Source organism: Diabrotica undecimpunctata, chromosome 7 (assembly GCF_040954645.1).
Source record: "Diabrotica undecimpunctata isolate CICGRU chromosome 7, icDiaUnde3, whole genome shotgun sequence".
NCBI classification, from domain to species: Eukaryota; Metazoa; Arthropoda; class Insecta; order Coleoptera; family Chrysomelidae; genus Diabrotica; species Diabrotica undecimpunctata.
The window spans coordinates 96,885,941-96,904,944 of NC_092809.1; the positions used below are offsets into that span (position 1 = coordinate 96,885,941).

General features: G+C 31.7%; 1 protein-coding gene across 1 annotated transcript; it reads right to left on the minus strand.

Moving 5' to 3' along the window:
• Positions 1–2,971: 2,971 nt before the first annotated feature.
• LOC140445616 (uncharacterized) lies at positions 2,972–15,023 on the minus strand. The gene is made up of 4 exons (XM_072537812.1): positions 14,412–15,023; positions 12,463–13,321; positions 11,117–11,357; positions 2,972–3,205 (listed from the first exon to the last, which is right to left on the minus strand). Exons 1-4 carry the CDS (start codon positions 14,921–14,923, stop codon positions 2,997–2,999), a joined length of 1,821 nt encoding a protein of 606 aa, XP_072393913.1. The 5' UTR covers positions 14,924–15,023; the 3' UTR covers positions 2,972–2,996.
• Between the last annotated feature and the right edge of the window lie 3,981 nt (positions 15,024–19,004).

Here is a 19,004-nt window from a genome sequence, read left to right on the forward strand (position 1 = left end):
TATTCTATTTTTTGAACCTTTTTCCTGATGTCCTGCGAATGGCTTCATTATGTTTGTTGATAGTGGGAATGCCTCATCCGCCACAAAAACAAATGGAACATCAGTGCTTCGTCCTAGTAGTGAACAAGCAGCTGGAAGGTTTAGGGTATTTCCTTCAAGGCGCTCTTTGAAATATGAATCGTTGAATACACTCCCGTCCGATATTTGTCCCTGACATCCCACGTTTGCATATATAAAATTATAATTTGCGTCTACAACAGCGAACAAGGCAATGCTAAAGAAGCTCTTGTAGTTGAAAAAATCGGTTTCTAAATTTATAGGAGCTTATAGGGATATATGTGTGCCGTCCGACACAATTTGGAAAATTCCATTTGTCGTTGAACTGCTTGGCTATAAAGTACCAACTTTCGTTAGGTTTAGTCATCTGAAAATAAAAATTACATACCATAAACAGACGAACGATAAATTGCAAAGCAAAAAAGTGGATTAATTTAGAAATTAATATTTTGTTTCAGGGTAAACGAAAACGAAAGGAAGAAGATTCCAAGAAGTAGAAACCGACGATGGAGAAGAGTCGCTACAAGTACTGGAACAGAGTATTGATGATTCCGAAAATGAGGTTGGAACAACAGCTCAATCTCAATCTAAATCGAACTCAATTAACATTGTGAAGTCGCCAAAGAAGCCCGTTATCGAAAAAGTATGTCTACTAATTTACCAATTGTAAACGAGGCAGTGAATCTTATGCGATCCATTACTACTAAAAGGGCTGAAAATGATGAATTTTCATTGTTAGGTGAACAAGTTGCAATGAAGCTTCGAAAAATTGTGTCGCCATTTGCTAGATTTTTCGTTCAGAATATAATTAATAATGTTTTGAGAACGATTTCATAAATCATTCTCATCCATCTATTCCACTGCAATCATTCAATGTTGCACATAATTCAATACCATCTCCAGGACATTACCCCAATACATTAAGTGGTCGGAGTTCGACATCAACTTCTACTATTAATCAAGATGAGGACATTCACACTCTCTTATTGAAGTTGTAATTTCTTATATTTTTAAATATATAACAAATTACGATGAATAGTTATTTTTTCTTACCTTTACATAATCTTAAAGAGCATCTATGAGCGCTTTGCACACCTCTGCAACACATTTTGAAATAGTTTGCTATTATTGCTAATTCAAAATATCTAGTATTGCTAATAGATATTTTGTAGGTATACATGAGAGAATGGGAGGAATCTCCACTGGCAAAAAAACGTGGCGTAACTGCGAACGTAACGTACTAAATGACGTATCTTTTTTTGAAATAACAGGTCCAATCAAATCTAACAATGTTTGGTAATCTGTTTTGGTCATTCGAAAAAAATTTCTGAATCGTGCGTCACATCTATATTCCAAATTTAATTCATCTACGTCGTCAGAAATCAAATTTTTCATAAGATCCGTGGCACTGTATCTATTACGACTTCTGAGGCTTGGGTGAACCGAAAACCTCTTGGGACGTTTATATGAAGTAGAGGCAATTATTACAACAGCTGCAGCCGCAAAATCATATCATCCTCTTCTGAAAACATTATTGACAGGCAACACTGTACAACTGCTAAGTACACACTACAAATATTGTGTGGACACCAGTGACATCAATCGGTTTTGCCGATCGGCACGGCATGGCATCATGTGGATGCACCTTAAGTGTGCCGTTGTTATATTCGTAGCGAACAAATTGGCATCATTGCTAATATCTGTGCTCTCATCTAATTGCAAAGTATAAAATCTGCTCGCTTTAACATTCAAAATCACTTGCTCTTTGACATGTCATTAATTATATTCTTCACTGTACTATTCGATAACGATATAACGTAAAATTCTTTTGAAGCTTTTTCTCCCAAAAAAGCGAAAACCATAATTTTAGCATAAGATAGTATTAATTCTTCTGCAATGGTGTGAGGCTTACCCTTTTTTGCAACTAATAAGGATACTTGGTAAGACCCTAGTACAGCATACAGTTCGTGATTGGCCCCAGTAGCAGTCTTAATTGTTTTGTTGCTTCGTTATAATTCCGAGGCTTTAATTTTGAAAAATGATTGAGATTTCTCACGAAGGTCTTGGTGTTTTGTTAATGACGTCGGAGTTTGGCCGGTTTCATTGACTCATTCGACAAAACTTCGTAGTATATGACGCACTGAGGTCTTTCTTCACCATTTAAATTGATACATGTAAATCCGAAAGCTAAAAGTAATCGTCATAAAACTTACGACGTTTAACCTTTGAAGTCGATGGTCTTTCATTTGCTTCGAATCGTTTGACTTTAACCAGCGTTTCATTGTCACAATCACACTAAAAACGTAATACTTATCTATAAAGTTATCTACACTTCAACGCAACACAGTGTAAAACAATGCGTGTAAACAAAAAACACGACTAATAAAATAAATATAAACAATAATTTCAATCCTTTAACTAAACAGAACAGATTACGGGACCATGGACTCATTGACTGGACAATTCGAATGTATATAATTTTACAGTTTTGCAGTTCTGGAAACTGAAATCAGCGTTTGAACGATCCTTTGCGGTTCATGCATTAATTTGACCGAGTAACGTGTCCGCGATCACACAGTTGGTTTCGTAAACACTAGACAGGGTCATTCATAGGCATGATTCCTGGGTCATTGGACATGATTCATAGATCTTCGAAACGATTCGATCTTTGTAAACGGATCGTTGTAACCTTTTCATCACTATTAGCGCGATTTGTATGTTGTTTTTTTGTAGTGATCGCTGACATTTATTTAATAATTAAAACGTCCAGAAATAAGACCGCGGACCCCTAACCCATGCTCGCGGACCCCCAGGGGTCCGGGGACCATAGGTTAAGAAACGCTGCTATAAACTAAGCAAAAGAGAGTTACAATGTTTTTCATTACGAGATGTCGAGATAAAGTGATAAAAACGATATTTTTTCCATCAATATATTTATTTTATATACATTTAAAACTTAATAACTTTATTAGTCGTTTATTACCTAAGTTAAATTGATTATTATAGCCCTCATTATCGAGACAATCGGGATTACTGTTACCAATAGATTCGATATTTAAATGATTCTGCAATTGTTCCTGTTGAGCTTGATATTTGGGACAATCTTTCTTAAGGTGCGTAACATCTCCACATACTTTACACGATCCACCTACAAAAAAAAATTATTTAACTAAGGGTTATCTATATATAATTGAAAGAATGGTCGAACCATACGGAATCTAATTAAAATATTAATACAAGAATGGTAAACATATTTTAAAGAACTCCTCACAAAAGAGCAGTCATATTTTAAGAAACAAATACATATACAAAAAAGAACACAGGTGCGTGGAGACTTTTTTTGTGTGACATATGTACTATACTCCGGCAAAGCAATAATGAAATGAGTTATACGCGTGATATCGTAAGTTATTGCCTAGTTTAGCTGTCCTTATGAGTTTTATCAGGAAGCTTATCAGTAGCGGAGAATTTATTTTTTATTTATCGTATGGTATATTAAGAACAGATAATTAAAAGCAATATTTTTATAAAAAATTTTAAATGGAGTATTACAAACGAACATCTAATGTATCAATATAATTTAAAACATTTTCGGCCTCATTCAGGAATTCCATCTTTTTAGTTTTTCTTGCTGTTCTGTCAATATATCCCTCCTTATCTCTTTACTTCTTTGTTTAAATTCTTTTTTCCTTTAGTTCAGTTTCTGGTAAAATTTTCTCGTCTCTATTGGCTTACTTAGATCTTGTAGTTCTTGAAATTCTTTGTTCATAGTTTTCTCTTCTTTCTGCGGTGAATTTTCTTTTATTCCTTGCGTAGTTATTTATATTCATCCTCTGCTTGTTGGGTTCTGTACCCCTGCTGCATCATTAAATATACTCTGTTTTTTCTCTCTATTATAATCTGATATTCTTCGTCAAAAAGTTATTCGTTCTTGTTCTTCTTCGTTTATCTTTCATGCCTAGTAATTCTTCAGCTGCTTCTTTCATGATGTTTCGGCATCCTTCCCACTCTTCATTTCTGTTTTCATGTTTTAGTCTATTTTCTAGTTTGATGTTTATATTTTGTTTATATTCTCTATTTTCGTTTGTATTCTTAATTCCTTCTACATTGTAGTTCATGTTTAGAACCTCTTTCCTTTTTTAAACGTTTAAAATCCTGGCTCTTACCCTAATTCCGATTCAGTAGTAATCAGAAACGGCATTTATGACCTATCATATTTACTGTAAGTTCGTCTGGTGATTTCCAGATGCCTTTGTGTATATATTTTCGAGCGAAGTTAAAATTATACCATCGATTAAAAAAAAATACTATGAAAAAGAAGTCATTTTTGAAATCAAAACATCAAAAATATTTAATATTCTATATTTCTCAAGTACCAAATTTTTTCATTTTGTTGGGCCGTGATCATTCCTGTTCCATACCATGCAAGTTAAACGTTTACTTTGTATTCCAGTTCTTGCTTTAACGAAATTTTTAGTTTTTTATTGACGCTTGTAAAATGAAAGTATTTGCTTAGCTGTGTAGTTGCGGCAAGCTGTTGATTTATCTGTTGTGTCAATATTTTTCTGTGTAAACACATTTCGACATATTGTCAGGACATTGATTAATTCCCTTATTAAATGGACTTCTCGGTTATTTGACACTCAAGAGAATTAAATTTATCTCAGACATAAACTTCGAATCTCGATAATTGCGTTTCGTTAAGTTTACTGCCGTAAACGCAATACGTAGAATTAATTGTGGGCAGTATTGTATTTGTAACAATATGATTCATGTCATGCATGACTCGATGTATAATTTCTTCCAAATAAACACATTTTGACATGTTTTTAAAAGACATTATATACATACAAACCAAACAAGCAACTGCGCTTGCTATAATAGCACTCTTTCTATTGACAGACTAAATAATTGAATATCGTTCGAAAATAAAAAGAATAAGGTAATGGCACCAGTACCTGACATTCTTAGATTACAAATTAACTTATAATTTTTTACTGACTAAGATAGATGAAGAAAGTCACAAGAGAACATTTCAGTGTGACTATTACTACTTATTTTTTATAAATATCTTTAAAAAAATCGAAAAGTTGTTTATTTAAGATTTTATTTTTAATGTTTTTTGATAAAATACATGTTCCCCTATAGATGACAGATAAAAATTGAAGGTCACCAGTTGATGACAACACAAGAACCCTATAGGTGACACCTAAATAAACTAAAATATAAATATGAAAATGCAGCATTATTAATAAGCACATAATACCTATTCAAACAAAGATGTAAAAACTTAAAACTAAAATTACTGAATATATAACTTCTTAAATTTAAACACATTAAAACTTCTATTTATGACAAAAACTACAAGATTTTAAAACATTTCTTTCAAATCGGAAACTGGTGCTTGAAAAACATATTTAAACCTATCACCAGATTGCACCACTTGTGGATTTTCTAATTTTCCCAAAATTTGATTAAAAGCTACTGTGGACACATCATCCTCAACAGCCTTAAAAGTTTGTTTTGTAGTATCAATAGATTTGCATCCCATAACTAATAATTCGTTCTTAGAGCATTTTTTCTGAACAATGCAGACATATTTAAATCTTTGGGAATTTCTTTTCCCTCCCATAAATGACACTAGAATGAAATCACCACTTTGTAGTTCACTTAAATTTTCTATTGTGATTAGCTTTTGTATATCTTCAGCACCTGTATCTTCGAAATCCTCATTCCATCCAGAATTTTCAGACTCTGCATACTCTATGTCACTAACATCACTATCTTCTGATGCTGACTCAATCTTATTCTTTTTCTTTTTTAATATTTTTTCAGCCTTAGCTTCTTCTCTCTTTTTTTTTCTCTCAATTTTAATTTTTTCCTGTTCTTCTTTTACTTGTTGTTTCTTTTTATTGTATTCTTGCCATGAATCAGAGGTCACAACAGATGGTATCTTTTCTTTTCTTTTCCTTTTATTTAAAGATTCCTTGCTCGTTTCCGGCCAGAATAAGGCCCTTTTAAAAGGTGATGGAACAAACTGACCTGCTTCTATGTTAATGTTTATGTTAACTGGTGTTGATGTTACTATTGGAATTTTTTCAGGAGTAGAATCTTTTACAGGTGTCGAGTGAATAACTGATACATCTATTATATTTTCTAATTTATCAGGTATATTTTCTTTTTCTTCTACGTTTTCCAGTCTTTCCATAATTGTCACGTTTTGTACTGTCTGATCATCAACAAATGTCCGTTCTTGATATTTTTGAGATGATGTCACATAATCGCAAACTTTCTCCCAAATTTTAAATAGTGATTTGTCTTCATTGTTCTGAATACCTCTCACAAAATCTGAAACTTTTTGTTCGCCAATAAGTTTGCTTAATGTTAACTTAAAGGATATCCAATCTACGTTGCCTAAGTTTTCTTCCAGAGCTAAATTTTGAATTGGTTCTTGAAGCAGATTATTCTCTTCAGTAGGTGGTGTAATTTTAGTATAATCCACTGCATTTGGGTTCCATGGCACCAAACCGCATTTACGAAAACCATTTTTTGCAATGTCTGGTGTAATCTTTGAATTTATAATTTTTTCTAGCAGTGGTGCAAAATTATGTTTTTTTAATTCAGACATATTGTTTTCTAATCTCCATTCCAAAACATTTTCTTTCCAGGTACCCTTTAGAGATTTAAATATAGCTACATCCAGTGGCTGTAACAAGTGGGTTGAATTTGGAAATAATGCGATTAATATTATACCCTTATCAATACAAAAATTACTTAGAGGCAAAGTCAGGTGGGATGAGTGTCCATCCACAAATAAAATAATGGGCAAAGGTATTTTGGCAACTTCTGTCAGCCAAGGAAAAAACACATTGGTGATATATTCAAAAAATCCTTCAGCAGTCATCCATCCGCTCTCTGAGCGACCTATTCCCCACTGTTTTGGTACACTCTCCGCCAGAACTGCTGGAATTCTTACATATCGGAATATGACCATTGGTGGACCAACACTACCTGCAGCATTACATGCTACCAAAACAGTAAGACACTCTTTCTCATCATTTCCAACAGCTTGGTAGACAGATCGGTCACCTCTTTTTGCTAGAATTTTTTGTCCTTTTGGATTTAAAAAAAAGGCTGATTCGTCAGCATTAAAGACCCTGGTAGGGTCTTTGAGGATATCACAATAATTTGATTCTGAGAGATAATCGTAAACTTCAGTGAACCAGTTTTTAATTTGTTGTTCAGTTACATTTTTTCTGCTGCTGGTAAGATTTTGGCAAACTCTTTGAGAAATTTCTGGATGCCTTTTTAAAAATCCGTAATACCATTTCTTTCCAATTTTGTAGTTTTTTAAGTTCAGAGGTTTACTTAATTCTATCGCCAATTTTCTAGCACTTACGATTAAAATGCTTCTTGTAATTGGGAATTTTCGACTTGCCATTGATATTATCCACTGCACTAGAATATTTTCTTCCTCTGCAGTAAATATTGGATTTGGACCCATTCTTCTTTCTACTGGATTTTTGCCTTTCAATTTGTAGAGTAAGGTAACTCGTGGAACTTTATGGAGTCTGGCAGAGGTTGCCGTAGGCATTCCATTTCGGCAATCTACCAAAGCTGCTTCCATATCTTCATGACTGTATTGTAATATTTTTTTTGGCATCCTTTTAAATCTATAACAAAAAAAAGCTGTCACGTATTGGAACCCACATTTTCTGATTGTAACCAATACCTGACACTGGGTGTCATGTACTGGTGTCAAAAAAATTTTACATGAATTCTAGTTACCTAAAGATGACACCCCTTGTATCTGGTTTATTTCAAGGTTATTTACTAAAATTTATTAATAAATAAGAAAATAACTTCCAACCCCCACTAGCATTAGTTCTTAATATGTCTAAACTTAAATAAAAAGTACCAAAAAATATTAATAATGTTTTCTTACCTTTTAGTCACTCTACTAACAAAAAAACTTTAAGACGATAGGACCATGCATCTACTTGTGAAAACAATTAATAGCCATCTTGGATTCAGAAATAGCAAACTACTTTTAATGCTCACTGATAGATGGCACTAACAGCAAAGAATTAAATTTATGCCAGAGAAGATTTCTGTAATTTTAACCCTTATTTGATTGAATTTATTTCATAAGTGTCACCTATAGGTGCCCTGTCCACTACTGGTGCCATTACCTTATACTAATTTGAGTATTTTACATCTTTAGGTATATAGTCGACTTCCGCACATCCGCTCAGTCTACACATTATTAATGTGAATGAAAACTAGATCTAATGTAATATTTTTATTATTCATAATAATAAGCATAAATATAATATTCTATTGTGACAACGTAAAGTGACCCGCAAGGGAACATATTTTCGCCGCCGCCGCCAATGATGGAATTCAAAATTTCCGAGAATGCATGATAGACACGCGAGTTCGGCTACTTTTGACCACTTACGACGAGTGATTTGTTATTTATAGTTTCATTTAATGTTTGCCAGACTATAATATCATACACACACACATATATAGAGAATTAATAATATATGGAAGTGACAAACTCTTCGCTCTCTTTACAAAACTAGTTGAAATATAATTTTATGGATAGCAAACGATATAAAAAAAGGTTGTTGTCAATCGCTTACAATATTTAAAATATTCATAGACTAAGTATTGACTATGAAAGAGAGAGAGAGAGAAACATAGAGAAGTGGCAAAGGAAATGGGCGAATTATAGCGGAAAGGCAAGGTGGACGAAGGAGCTTATTCCCTTATTATATATAATGAGAGGAAACTTTAAGACGTTAATCGCTTTCAGGCTGGATGAAAGAAACATGGTAATTATGAGAGGAAAAAGCGAATTGAGATCCCTGGGGTGATAAAGAAGAAGGAGCAAGAGGATACAGGAGGAAATTGAACCAGGATCTGTAATTTTTTTTTTCTCGAGAGCCAACAACCAAAGTACCAAAATTAGTTTATGGACTAGCAGAAATATTTTTTCCTCTTGTTTTCTTTTCGTAATGGCAGTTCTTAAACTATTTTTTTCTGATTTATGATAGGTATGATTAATTGTAAGTTTTCTTAATATAATATAGTTATCCTTCTTTTAAGGTGAAGAATTTCTACTAATTATGCAAATCTCCATTTAAATCTTAGAACCTATGTCAATAGATGGCAATGTTGTATAAAATAAATAATTACTGAAAACAAAAATGTTTTATTTTCCTTAATATGGTAATATCACTCACTTTGATACAAAAATTCCTTTATCCCATGTGCTTACAGAAATCACCTGAAAAAAGGTAAATTCCTCCCAGAGAACATCACCGGACTGGGAGCTCTTTGGGAATCTTATTTCTGGATCGTTACTCGTATGTATTTCAAAATTTGCATCAATAAATCAGAACCCCCAAAAAAAAGATAATTATCATCCGGATATATTTTTGTTCTGCTTAATTAAGAGACCTGATTATATGTAAAAATATATTATATTAAATATAGCCAATCAGTATTGAACGAGGCGTAAGACAAGGCTGTATACTATCTCCCACCCTCTTTAACGTGTATTCTGAGAATCTATTTAGTTAAGCTTTAAAAGATCAAAAAGGAATTATCATAGGAGGAGAAATAATTAACAATATACGGTACGCCGACGATACTGTGATTCTAGCTGAAAACATCGACGATCTGCAGGAGCTAATCAATAGAGTTGACATGGAATGCACAAATTGGGGACTGTCGATAAATATCGATAAAACTAAATACATGGTGACCAGTAAAGTGGATATCGGCGCAACCCAACTGATATTAAACCAACAACCGCTGCAGAGAGTTCAGAGATTCAAATACCTTGGATGTTGGATTACCCAAAATCTAGATCCATCCTTCGAAATTCGATGTAGAATTGAACAGGCAAGAAACTCATTTCAAAAGTTCAAGCCTCTATTATCCAATAACTCATTAAATTTGGAAATCCGTGAAAAGTTTACAAGATGTTACGTGTGGTCTGTACTTTTGTATGGATGTGAAACTTGGACTTTAAACGCCGATATCATGAATAAAATCGAGGCGTTTGAGATGTGGTTGTATCGAAGGATACTAAAAATTCCATGGACTAGCAGAACCAGAAACGAAGAAGTTCTTCGAAGAATGGGACATCAACGAACTCTATTAAATATTATTAAGAGGCGTAAACTAGAATATCTTGGACATATAATCAGAGGACCAAAATATGAGTTCCTTCGGCTAATTCTCAACGGTAAAATCGAAGGAAAGAAATGGATAGGATGGAAGAAACTCTCTTGGTTGAGGAATTTGCGGCAGTGGACAGGTTTGACAGCGGACCAATTGCTACACGTAGCGCAAGACCGAGATCTGTATAAAAATATTATAAGCATGGTAGTCGCGACGTTCCGTAGGGATATGGCACTCTAAGAAGAAGATATTCAGTAGAAATATATTAGTAAAATATATTATTCTGTAACATTGAAAATCAGAATCATAAAGAAATATAGTCAAATGGGGGATGAAGGCCAAACTGGTTTTAGGGCTAGAGGAAGATCAGCTGTCGAGCTGTTGTCATGTGTACATTAAGCCAAATTATAGAAGAAAAAATTAGCATATAATCACAAAAGCCATAATAACAATAATCAATAAACACTATATCTTGACATAAGGCAATTATATAACAGCATATACTTTAATAAAACCTACAAACCTCAAACCTAAAAGTTGTAAAATCATTCTACAATTCAAATTACAATATGATTTACAGTTATCAAAATCAAGCACAAATCTATGTACAAATACTATAATAAGAGCCTTTAAAAATTGTTTGAATTTCTCTGCTAAAATTTGTGGACTACTCTATTTTTTAGTGTTTTATTATTTTAAAAATTTTCATCAAATACCTGTAGAATCCATAAACTATTTAATAAACTTAATATTACTGTTTCCTTTAAACATTTTAATACTATATTATATATTGATAAGAACCAAAAACACAGCACAAAAATGACTTGTTAATTATAAACTTGTGTATTAATATTTGATTTACCTTTAGGGTACAGTCCTCTTGCGTTATCAGGACATTGTCTAGATATATGTCCTTGTTCATTGCATATAAAACATTGGGCATACTTAAAGTCCTGCCCCCTTACAACTTTGCATTCAAAGTGAGTGTGTTCCGTTGAGCCACATTTGAAGCATATTCCTGATGCAGATGTTGAAACTTGATCTTTATTCAATTCTGGGCATTCTGACAAATTGTGACCTGATTTTCGACAGTTGAAGCATACCTAGAATAAAATGTAATATATGATTAATGAAATTCATATTAATAATAATGTAACTTTTATAAAAAAAAAACATAAATCCGTGTAAAATCAATATTCCGCATAAATCTATATAAATAAAAATAATATTTTTGTTGTAGTGGTTATTATCAGGAGAAAGTTTGTGTAAAAAATAATTTTAAAAAGTCATTTTTTTGCCATAATTTTTCTGCCATTTTAAATTTCAATATACCTAATAGATGGCCTAATAAAATACAATAAAATAAACTAGAATGAAATGGAATAAAGTAGAATAAAAAAGAGTAAAATAAAATAAAACAAAATGAAATAATATTAAATCAAATTAAAAGAAAATGACAACTACAAGCCATATTGGGGTCATACAAGCCCAAGAAACCATCCAATATCTTACAGGGAGTTACTTGACATTTATAGGAACTGATTATAATGAAGGGCATGACTAAGTTTAAAATATATACTATCCAACAAACTGGAACTTTCCCAATCCAACCATCTTGCTGATTGTAGATATGTTCCAGATACTATGCTTGAAAATTACAACTACAAGCCATTTTGGAGTCGTACCATGCTCAAGGACCAACTAGTGGCACATATTAGGCCAGACCTTGTACTAATTAACAGACTAACTAGACAAACAATACTTATTGATGTGGCGAGACAGAACAACTTTATTCAATGTGTTATACACAAAGAGAAGATCGCCATGTACAGATACCTGAGATACTAATAAGAAAACAATGGATAATGGAAAGTATCCAGATACCTATTATTCCCTCTACCACTGGCATCATTCCGAAGGACCTTCTATATAATATCAAAGAGCTGAGCCTTGGTTTGGTGAACATCTCTATAATATCATGCAAAAAGTGGAACTATTGCCATGTGAATAATATCTAAATTAAAGTTATCTGACTCTTATGCCACTATAAACTGTCATACATATTATTAATCTATAAAAAATAACAGTTTGAAGAAAAATTGTGTATTAGAATAAAAATATTGAGAATAACAATTTCTTTTGAGAGAAACCTGACAAAATATATTATATCAAAAATAATATCAGAATATACTAATTAAGTAATTTTACCTTTTTCTTCTCTCTAGTAAAAGCCTTTTCAGCTCTTCTCCTTTCTAGTTTCAAAGCTATGTCGATTTCACTTCTTGGTAGTCCTTTACTTATCATTTCCCTTCGAAGCTTTTTTAACCTAACAGCATCCTCCTTTTTGACTGGAAATCCATCTACATAGTCTACTTCAACCTCCTTTCCATTTATAAACATTTTTGTGGGCAAAAGGGGTTTCTTTCGCTGAGGTTCATTGCCATCTTTTCTTTTTGGGAATTTTTTTTCAAATTTTTTATTGATTTGATTAGGTTTTTCAAACTTTTTAAAATCTTTTTGTTTCTGTGGCGAATTAAATTTATTATTATTTTTATTCTCTATATTTTTTTCATTTAAAATTTCTAAATTAACTGATGCTTCGCCATTTTCTACTTTTATTTTTCCTTCTTCTTCTTTTTGCTTTTTTAATTCAGCTTTTAGTCTCTTTTTCTTTTCTACTTGTTTAATTCTTCTTTGTTTTTTCTTTTCAATCTTTTTTAAATCTAGTTCCGTCAAATTTTCCTTAATAATCTTTTTAGGTTGATTAGCACCTTTCTGTTTCTTGGATTGATCATTCTTTCCCTTTTTGTTTACGATATCTTTACTTTTGTTTTCACCTTGAGTTTTAAGCTTTTTCTTATTTGTGGCATTTTCTTCTTCAGATTTTCGTTTTTTAGGGTGCTCTTCTGATTTCTCAATATTCTCACCTTTAGGATTAACACTTTCTATTTTTATTGGTACTTTTTTCTTTTTTCCTTTCTTTATTTTAGCTGGTGGAATTGAAACCTCCACTTTGGAACTTTGTTCATCTGGAGGGGCATCACTATCATCATTCTCTTGGGGATTACTGAAAAAAAGATAGTTAACAATATTTTATATTTCAAAATAAGCAGAAATAAATTATTTTGGGAAAAAGTTGAACATCCTATTAATATTACCCCCTTAATAAAATTAAATTTAAATACAAGTGTGATTTGAAGTTAACATAGCTTAAGATGAAGATATCTGAGAACAAAATCCTCTCACAAACAATTGTGTCAAATTCTTATATAAAGTACATTCATTTACCAAATTCCCATCAGTAAACATGAGCATGTGTTGATATTCGCTGTCTCATTCGTCAAAAGGCTATTAAATATAATTTATTACCTTAAGCCAGACAGATTCTCATGTTACAGATCCCAACTTGCCAGCATTTTAAATTCAAATTGTATCGTGTTGATTTTTAAGTTAATATATTGTGTTATATTTATGTTATAGTTATTGTTAAGTTATTTACTGGTCGTGTTATTTTTAGAGTTTAGTTTAATTGTGATATAATGATTAAATTTCAAGAAATTCTTACACTAACAGTTTCAAAAGTAAATATTTTTAAAAATCATATGATACATAGGTCGTACATCAGTACAACCCTCTTTGGCTTACATGTGGTTCTATTGACAATTGGGAATTTGTAAAATGAATACGGTTTAAAACACAATCAATAATATATTTTTCACGAATGCGATATGTAGATATTTCTATACATCATAGACATAGGAATCGCCAAATCAGTGGAGAAAAAGCATCAAAGAAACCCAATACTTTATACCACTAAGATTTCTTAATGATGTATTGGAACTTTAAAAGGAAATTACATAAAAAAATAATGTTTTCCATAGAATTAAAATCATTGCACAATCATTAGTAAGTGAAGCAGAATTCATTGATATACATTTCATCCCCGTAGACATTGTTGTCTTACTACACTAGTACCGATTTAACATGTTTTTAGATTTGATCTTTGGATTACTACTTGGTTCTGAATCAGAAATGACATAATTTTCAGATTTTCATCTGCTCTTAAATCTTCAAGTGTCTTAAACATTGATTTATATTTGATACATCCACTTTTTTATGTTAATGTGTATAAAGATTCTATTTCACTAAATACTTACTTAGCTTTTGTTTTTGGCTGACTTAATATTTTATCAAGTTTTTCTTTCAAAGCTACAAATGTTTCATCATTATCTGATAACTCATCATCCATATTAACTGGAAAAGATTTGTTTAATGAATTTTGGTTAGTATTTTCAACAAATGATGTATCATATTGTTTAGAGACTGATTTATTATTTTTTTTCTTGTTACTAGGACTCTGATCGACGTTTTGAATTACACAATTATCAGTCTTTGAAAATGAATTTTTCTTTGTTCTAGCAAATGTCGATGGGATTTGATCTGGAAATTCTGCCCACTCTACATGTTTACTTTCCTCCTCTTCCTTTTCTTCTAAAAATGCTCTATAATTTGCATTGCGCTTATCAATAGCCTGTTGCCTGTTTTTCTTTTCAGAAATTTCTTTATCTTTATCTAATAATTGCTGTTTCATTTGGTTCCAGGGTGTAGCTTCTTCTGGAACGCGTTCATTTGATGCTTTTGAGCCTTTCGCTCTTGCAAATCGAGTCATATTAAATTAGGAAAATAGTTCTAAACACTGTTGTTATACGGACTTGGACAGTAGGACAGTACACATGTAAAATATTAGGTTATGAATATGATATCATAGCACACTACCACCTAGCATTGAAACTTCCGTGTTAAGGAATAAAACATAGATTGGCGCATCACCTAGTGATCGGGCGCATAACTATATATACATGGCGCTAAATTCAAAAGTTTAGTAATATTACCTAGGATTGTGAACTCATTTTAAAGTAAAGGAAAATCGATATAATCCTAAAATAACAAGAAAAATCCTTATCCTATACGATAATAAATATTTTTCGTATACTTTTTGGGTTTTCTTGTTATGTTGGGACTATATTTATTTTCCATTACATTAAAATGCCAAAGTGGTTAAAAAAATTACAGAATAAAATATAGAATAAAATTTTTATTTATAAAAATGTTACAAGAAATGTTATATGTGTTACAAGAAATATTAATAATACAAGCCATGTGTAGTATAATTTAGTTTTCTTAATGTTGTGACAAGAACGGGTCAGTATTTAAATAATTGTTTTGTCATTCTTATCAAGTTTTATGTGAATAAAAGCCTAATTCTGCAAAAGACATTTTACTACAATTTTATTCGCATAAATTTACAATGGGGAAGTACTTTAGACCAGATAAACTAGAGGCTGGTCCAAACTGTCAAACTTCCACCAAAGAATTCAAACATTAGTAAGTATATAACATTCAAGAATTTTTTAGAAAGCAATGAATCTAAAGATAAATCCCTAGAAGGTAAAGATAAGTACATGCTTTTAAAAAATTAATCTACGATTACATAAGCGAAGCAATCAATCTGGAAAACCAATTGCTTTTTTCACACATACCCTCACAGATTCTGAATAAAAACATTATGCAATTGAAAAAAAAGCAAATGAGTTAAAGTATTTAAAAAAATGCAGACATTATCTGGTAGAAAAGCAATTCTAACCAATTACAGATTAAATCACTATTTGGTTTATATAGAATGACAGTATATATCAAATCTAACAAGGAGAACTAGCTTTACTTCACAAGAATTTATTAATTATCTACACTCTAAAGGAATATATTCAAGTAGAACAACACCATATAATCATGAAGAAAATGGTTAAGTCGAAAAATACAATGAGTTATATGGAAATTGGTGAATCTAGCATAGAAAACCAAAAATTTAGAATTCACTTAATGGAAAACTGCTTTACCATGTACTCTGCACTATATAAGAAGTTTACTGTTGAATTGTTATATTATTGAATCAAGATAATGATGAAGGTCCAAATAACACACTAGAGAATTCCACTACTAAATAAATACCAGATGAGACAGAAAATTTACCTGTTCAAAAACCTGATGATAATGATGAACCAAGATTGGAAAATTCAGATTTTCATTCTAGCTGTAAATCAGCTGGAGCTAAAAATAAACCAAAATAGTTGCAATATTTTGTTCAAAAATAGGGACGGGTGAATGTAGTATAATTTAGTGTTCTAAATGTTGTGACAGGAACTTGTCAGTATTTAAATATTTTTTTTGTAATTCTAATGTCAAATTAAAGCCTAATAAGCAACAGACAGCCATCAGACATTCTGAGTTTTTTGTAGTACTTTCATCCTAATGCAATAACACACACTATCAGTGGTCAGTGAAAACTCTTACAGTCTGGCGTTCTACTCACAGAAAGAGAGAACTCAAGGACCCTGCTAGGTTGGAAACAGAACAATTAAATGATTTAGTTCTAGAAAGAAGTTTTTATACATTTATACTCATACTATATGTTATATATTTATATGATAATACTTTTATTCTTATAATCAGAATCATAATATGAGTTCCAGAAAAATATTCTGGTTATCAAAAAAATTATGATTTTGATTAGATTAGCAAAATATTGCTTCTTGCAAAAAGAAAACCCAAGAATGAGGAATAACCGAATGATAGCAAATAGAAAAAACGAACAAAAAAAAAGAACAATGGATAAGGTAAATAATTTATTTCTAAGGTATGCTTAAAGTTTTCACCCAGAATGTAAGCTTTGCTAAAACCTGATATAGTAACTTTATTTGCTCAGTATAAACTCCAAACAACAGAGGATAATAATGTTTTTATGCCTGAAATGACAAACACAATTACAATCAACAGATTTTTTCACCAGTATGTCATCTTAAGATGAGACATCCCATCCCTGTCATCAACAGAATAGGAAAGATCGCTGTCAACACATTCAAATTTATTTATTCATAACTCTGAATGCCTTACCGCTGTCTATGTGGATGCAGGCTAATATACGGGACAAGCCGATTAAGTGTTACAACTTAGTGGTTAAGTACACAGTATTTTAAGATAATAAAATTAAATAATGTGAAATAAAAATATATTATGTACACAAACACATGCATGTACACATACATATATATATATATATATATATATATATATATATATATATATATATATATATATATATATATATATAATTAAAGATGTAATGACATTTTAAAACCTATAAACCCAACAGTTAGTTCTATGATTCTAAAATCCAGCACAAACAATAAAGATGGAAAAATAACATAACAAAAATAAAAAAATATGTAAAGTATTACCTAGTTACAATAAAAACATGAAGTATTTTACACAGTTAAGTTTCCAAACTCTATGGTACCAGTAACTCTTCTACTAATATTTATATATTTATTGAGGGACATATTAAATACATTTACATTTAGGTTGTTTAACAAAGATAAGTATCTATTCAGTGGGCTATTAGCACCATAGGTTGTTTTACAAAATGGAACATTAAAAGTACATAGATGAGGCAAACCATGGTATTATAATATGGTACTCTAAGACCAATCTCACTCACAAGAGAGGGACAGATCCCTCCTCATACTTAAAGCAGGCAAGCTCATAGACCTCTCCATGATAGTGTAGTCATGGTCTGCTAATCTAATCCAACTTTGAAAGGCGCACACCTGTAGAAATTTATGCCGAACCCTCTCTAAGGTGATGCTTTTTAAGATAGTTGTTGAACCACCACCTACAAATAATTCAAATACTAAGCTAAGTAAGACTGGTTTTATAATATATAATTTTAGGTTAAATTTATAAACTAATTTTATAGTAAAAGGTCAGATATAATGTGAATAAGAATATAGGTCAGTGGTATAATAGTTCTTACCTGGTCCTGGTAAAAACAAACTCGGAACGGCTGTTCTCGTAATACCGCTATTTCCAACATTGACTATATCTTCCTCTTTAAAATGACTAGCGCATACACGAAAATTGTTATAAATAGTTTCTTTTGCAGCATTCTCTAATTAGGGCTCTTAACAGCATTCACCCATTTATCAAACATATCCATATAATGTCCTGGACTTAAAAAAGTAGTATCAAAGAATATAGACGCTTAAGCGTCTATATTCTTTGGTAGTATCCATGCAATCTGGAACACATCTTTTTTGTTCAGTTCTTCGTCTCTACATTGTTATTCCATGTAATGTGTTCGATTCCATAATAAAAAATCGTCGAAAATTGTACGATTTTGCACTATTTATACAAAAAATTTTAAATTATAAAATAAATTATAAAAAATAAAACAAATACAAATATGGCGCCGTATTTGTCTAAACTCAACTTTGACTTGATCACAGCACACTCACTCCGTGCAGGAACGAGACTAGCAGCGCCACCAAGCGAATGGGCGCCTAATCCGAACATGATTTGACCTTGGCTATCCCTGTTACCAATATGTATGATATCGATGTGCATACTGTGCATACCTTAGACAAGGAAAGAGAGTGCATACCTTAGACAAGGACGACAAGGTGCATACCAGTGCATACAGTGTCAGCACAGAACCCACAGAACAATCCAGAGCACGATCGCTCAACAAATAAAATTGACAGTTTTAACAGCCCGTTCAGACGTGGTTCAGAATCTCGTAGTACTCTACTTGAAAATAGTAAACAATTAATTTAAAAGTTTCCTAGCTAGGTATACGTTTTTGGTTTTATCTGAATTTGTTTACTGATTCTCTCTCTGAAGTATTTAGTGTACAA

What these genes read in the sequence shown, in the direction of transcription:
- LOC140445616 (XM_072537812.1), bottom strand. Translation starts at nt 14,923, where the DNA reads ATGACTCGATTTGCAAGAGCGAAAGGCTCAAAAGCATCAAATGAACGC. An exon ending in CAGCCAAAAACAAAAGCTAA is followed by an intron (nt 13,322 to 14,411) that starts GTAAGTATTTAG and finishes TCTTTTTTTCAG; the next exon opens with TAATCCCCAAGAGAATGATG. An exon ending in TTACTAGAGAGAAGAAAAAG is followed by an intron (nt 11,358 to 12,462) that starts GTAAAATTACTT and finishes ATTTTATTCTAG; the next exon opens with GTATGCTTCAACTGTCGAAA.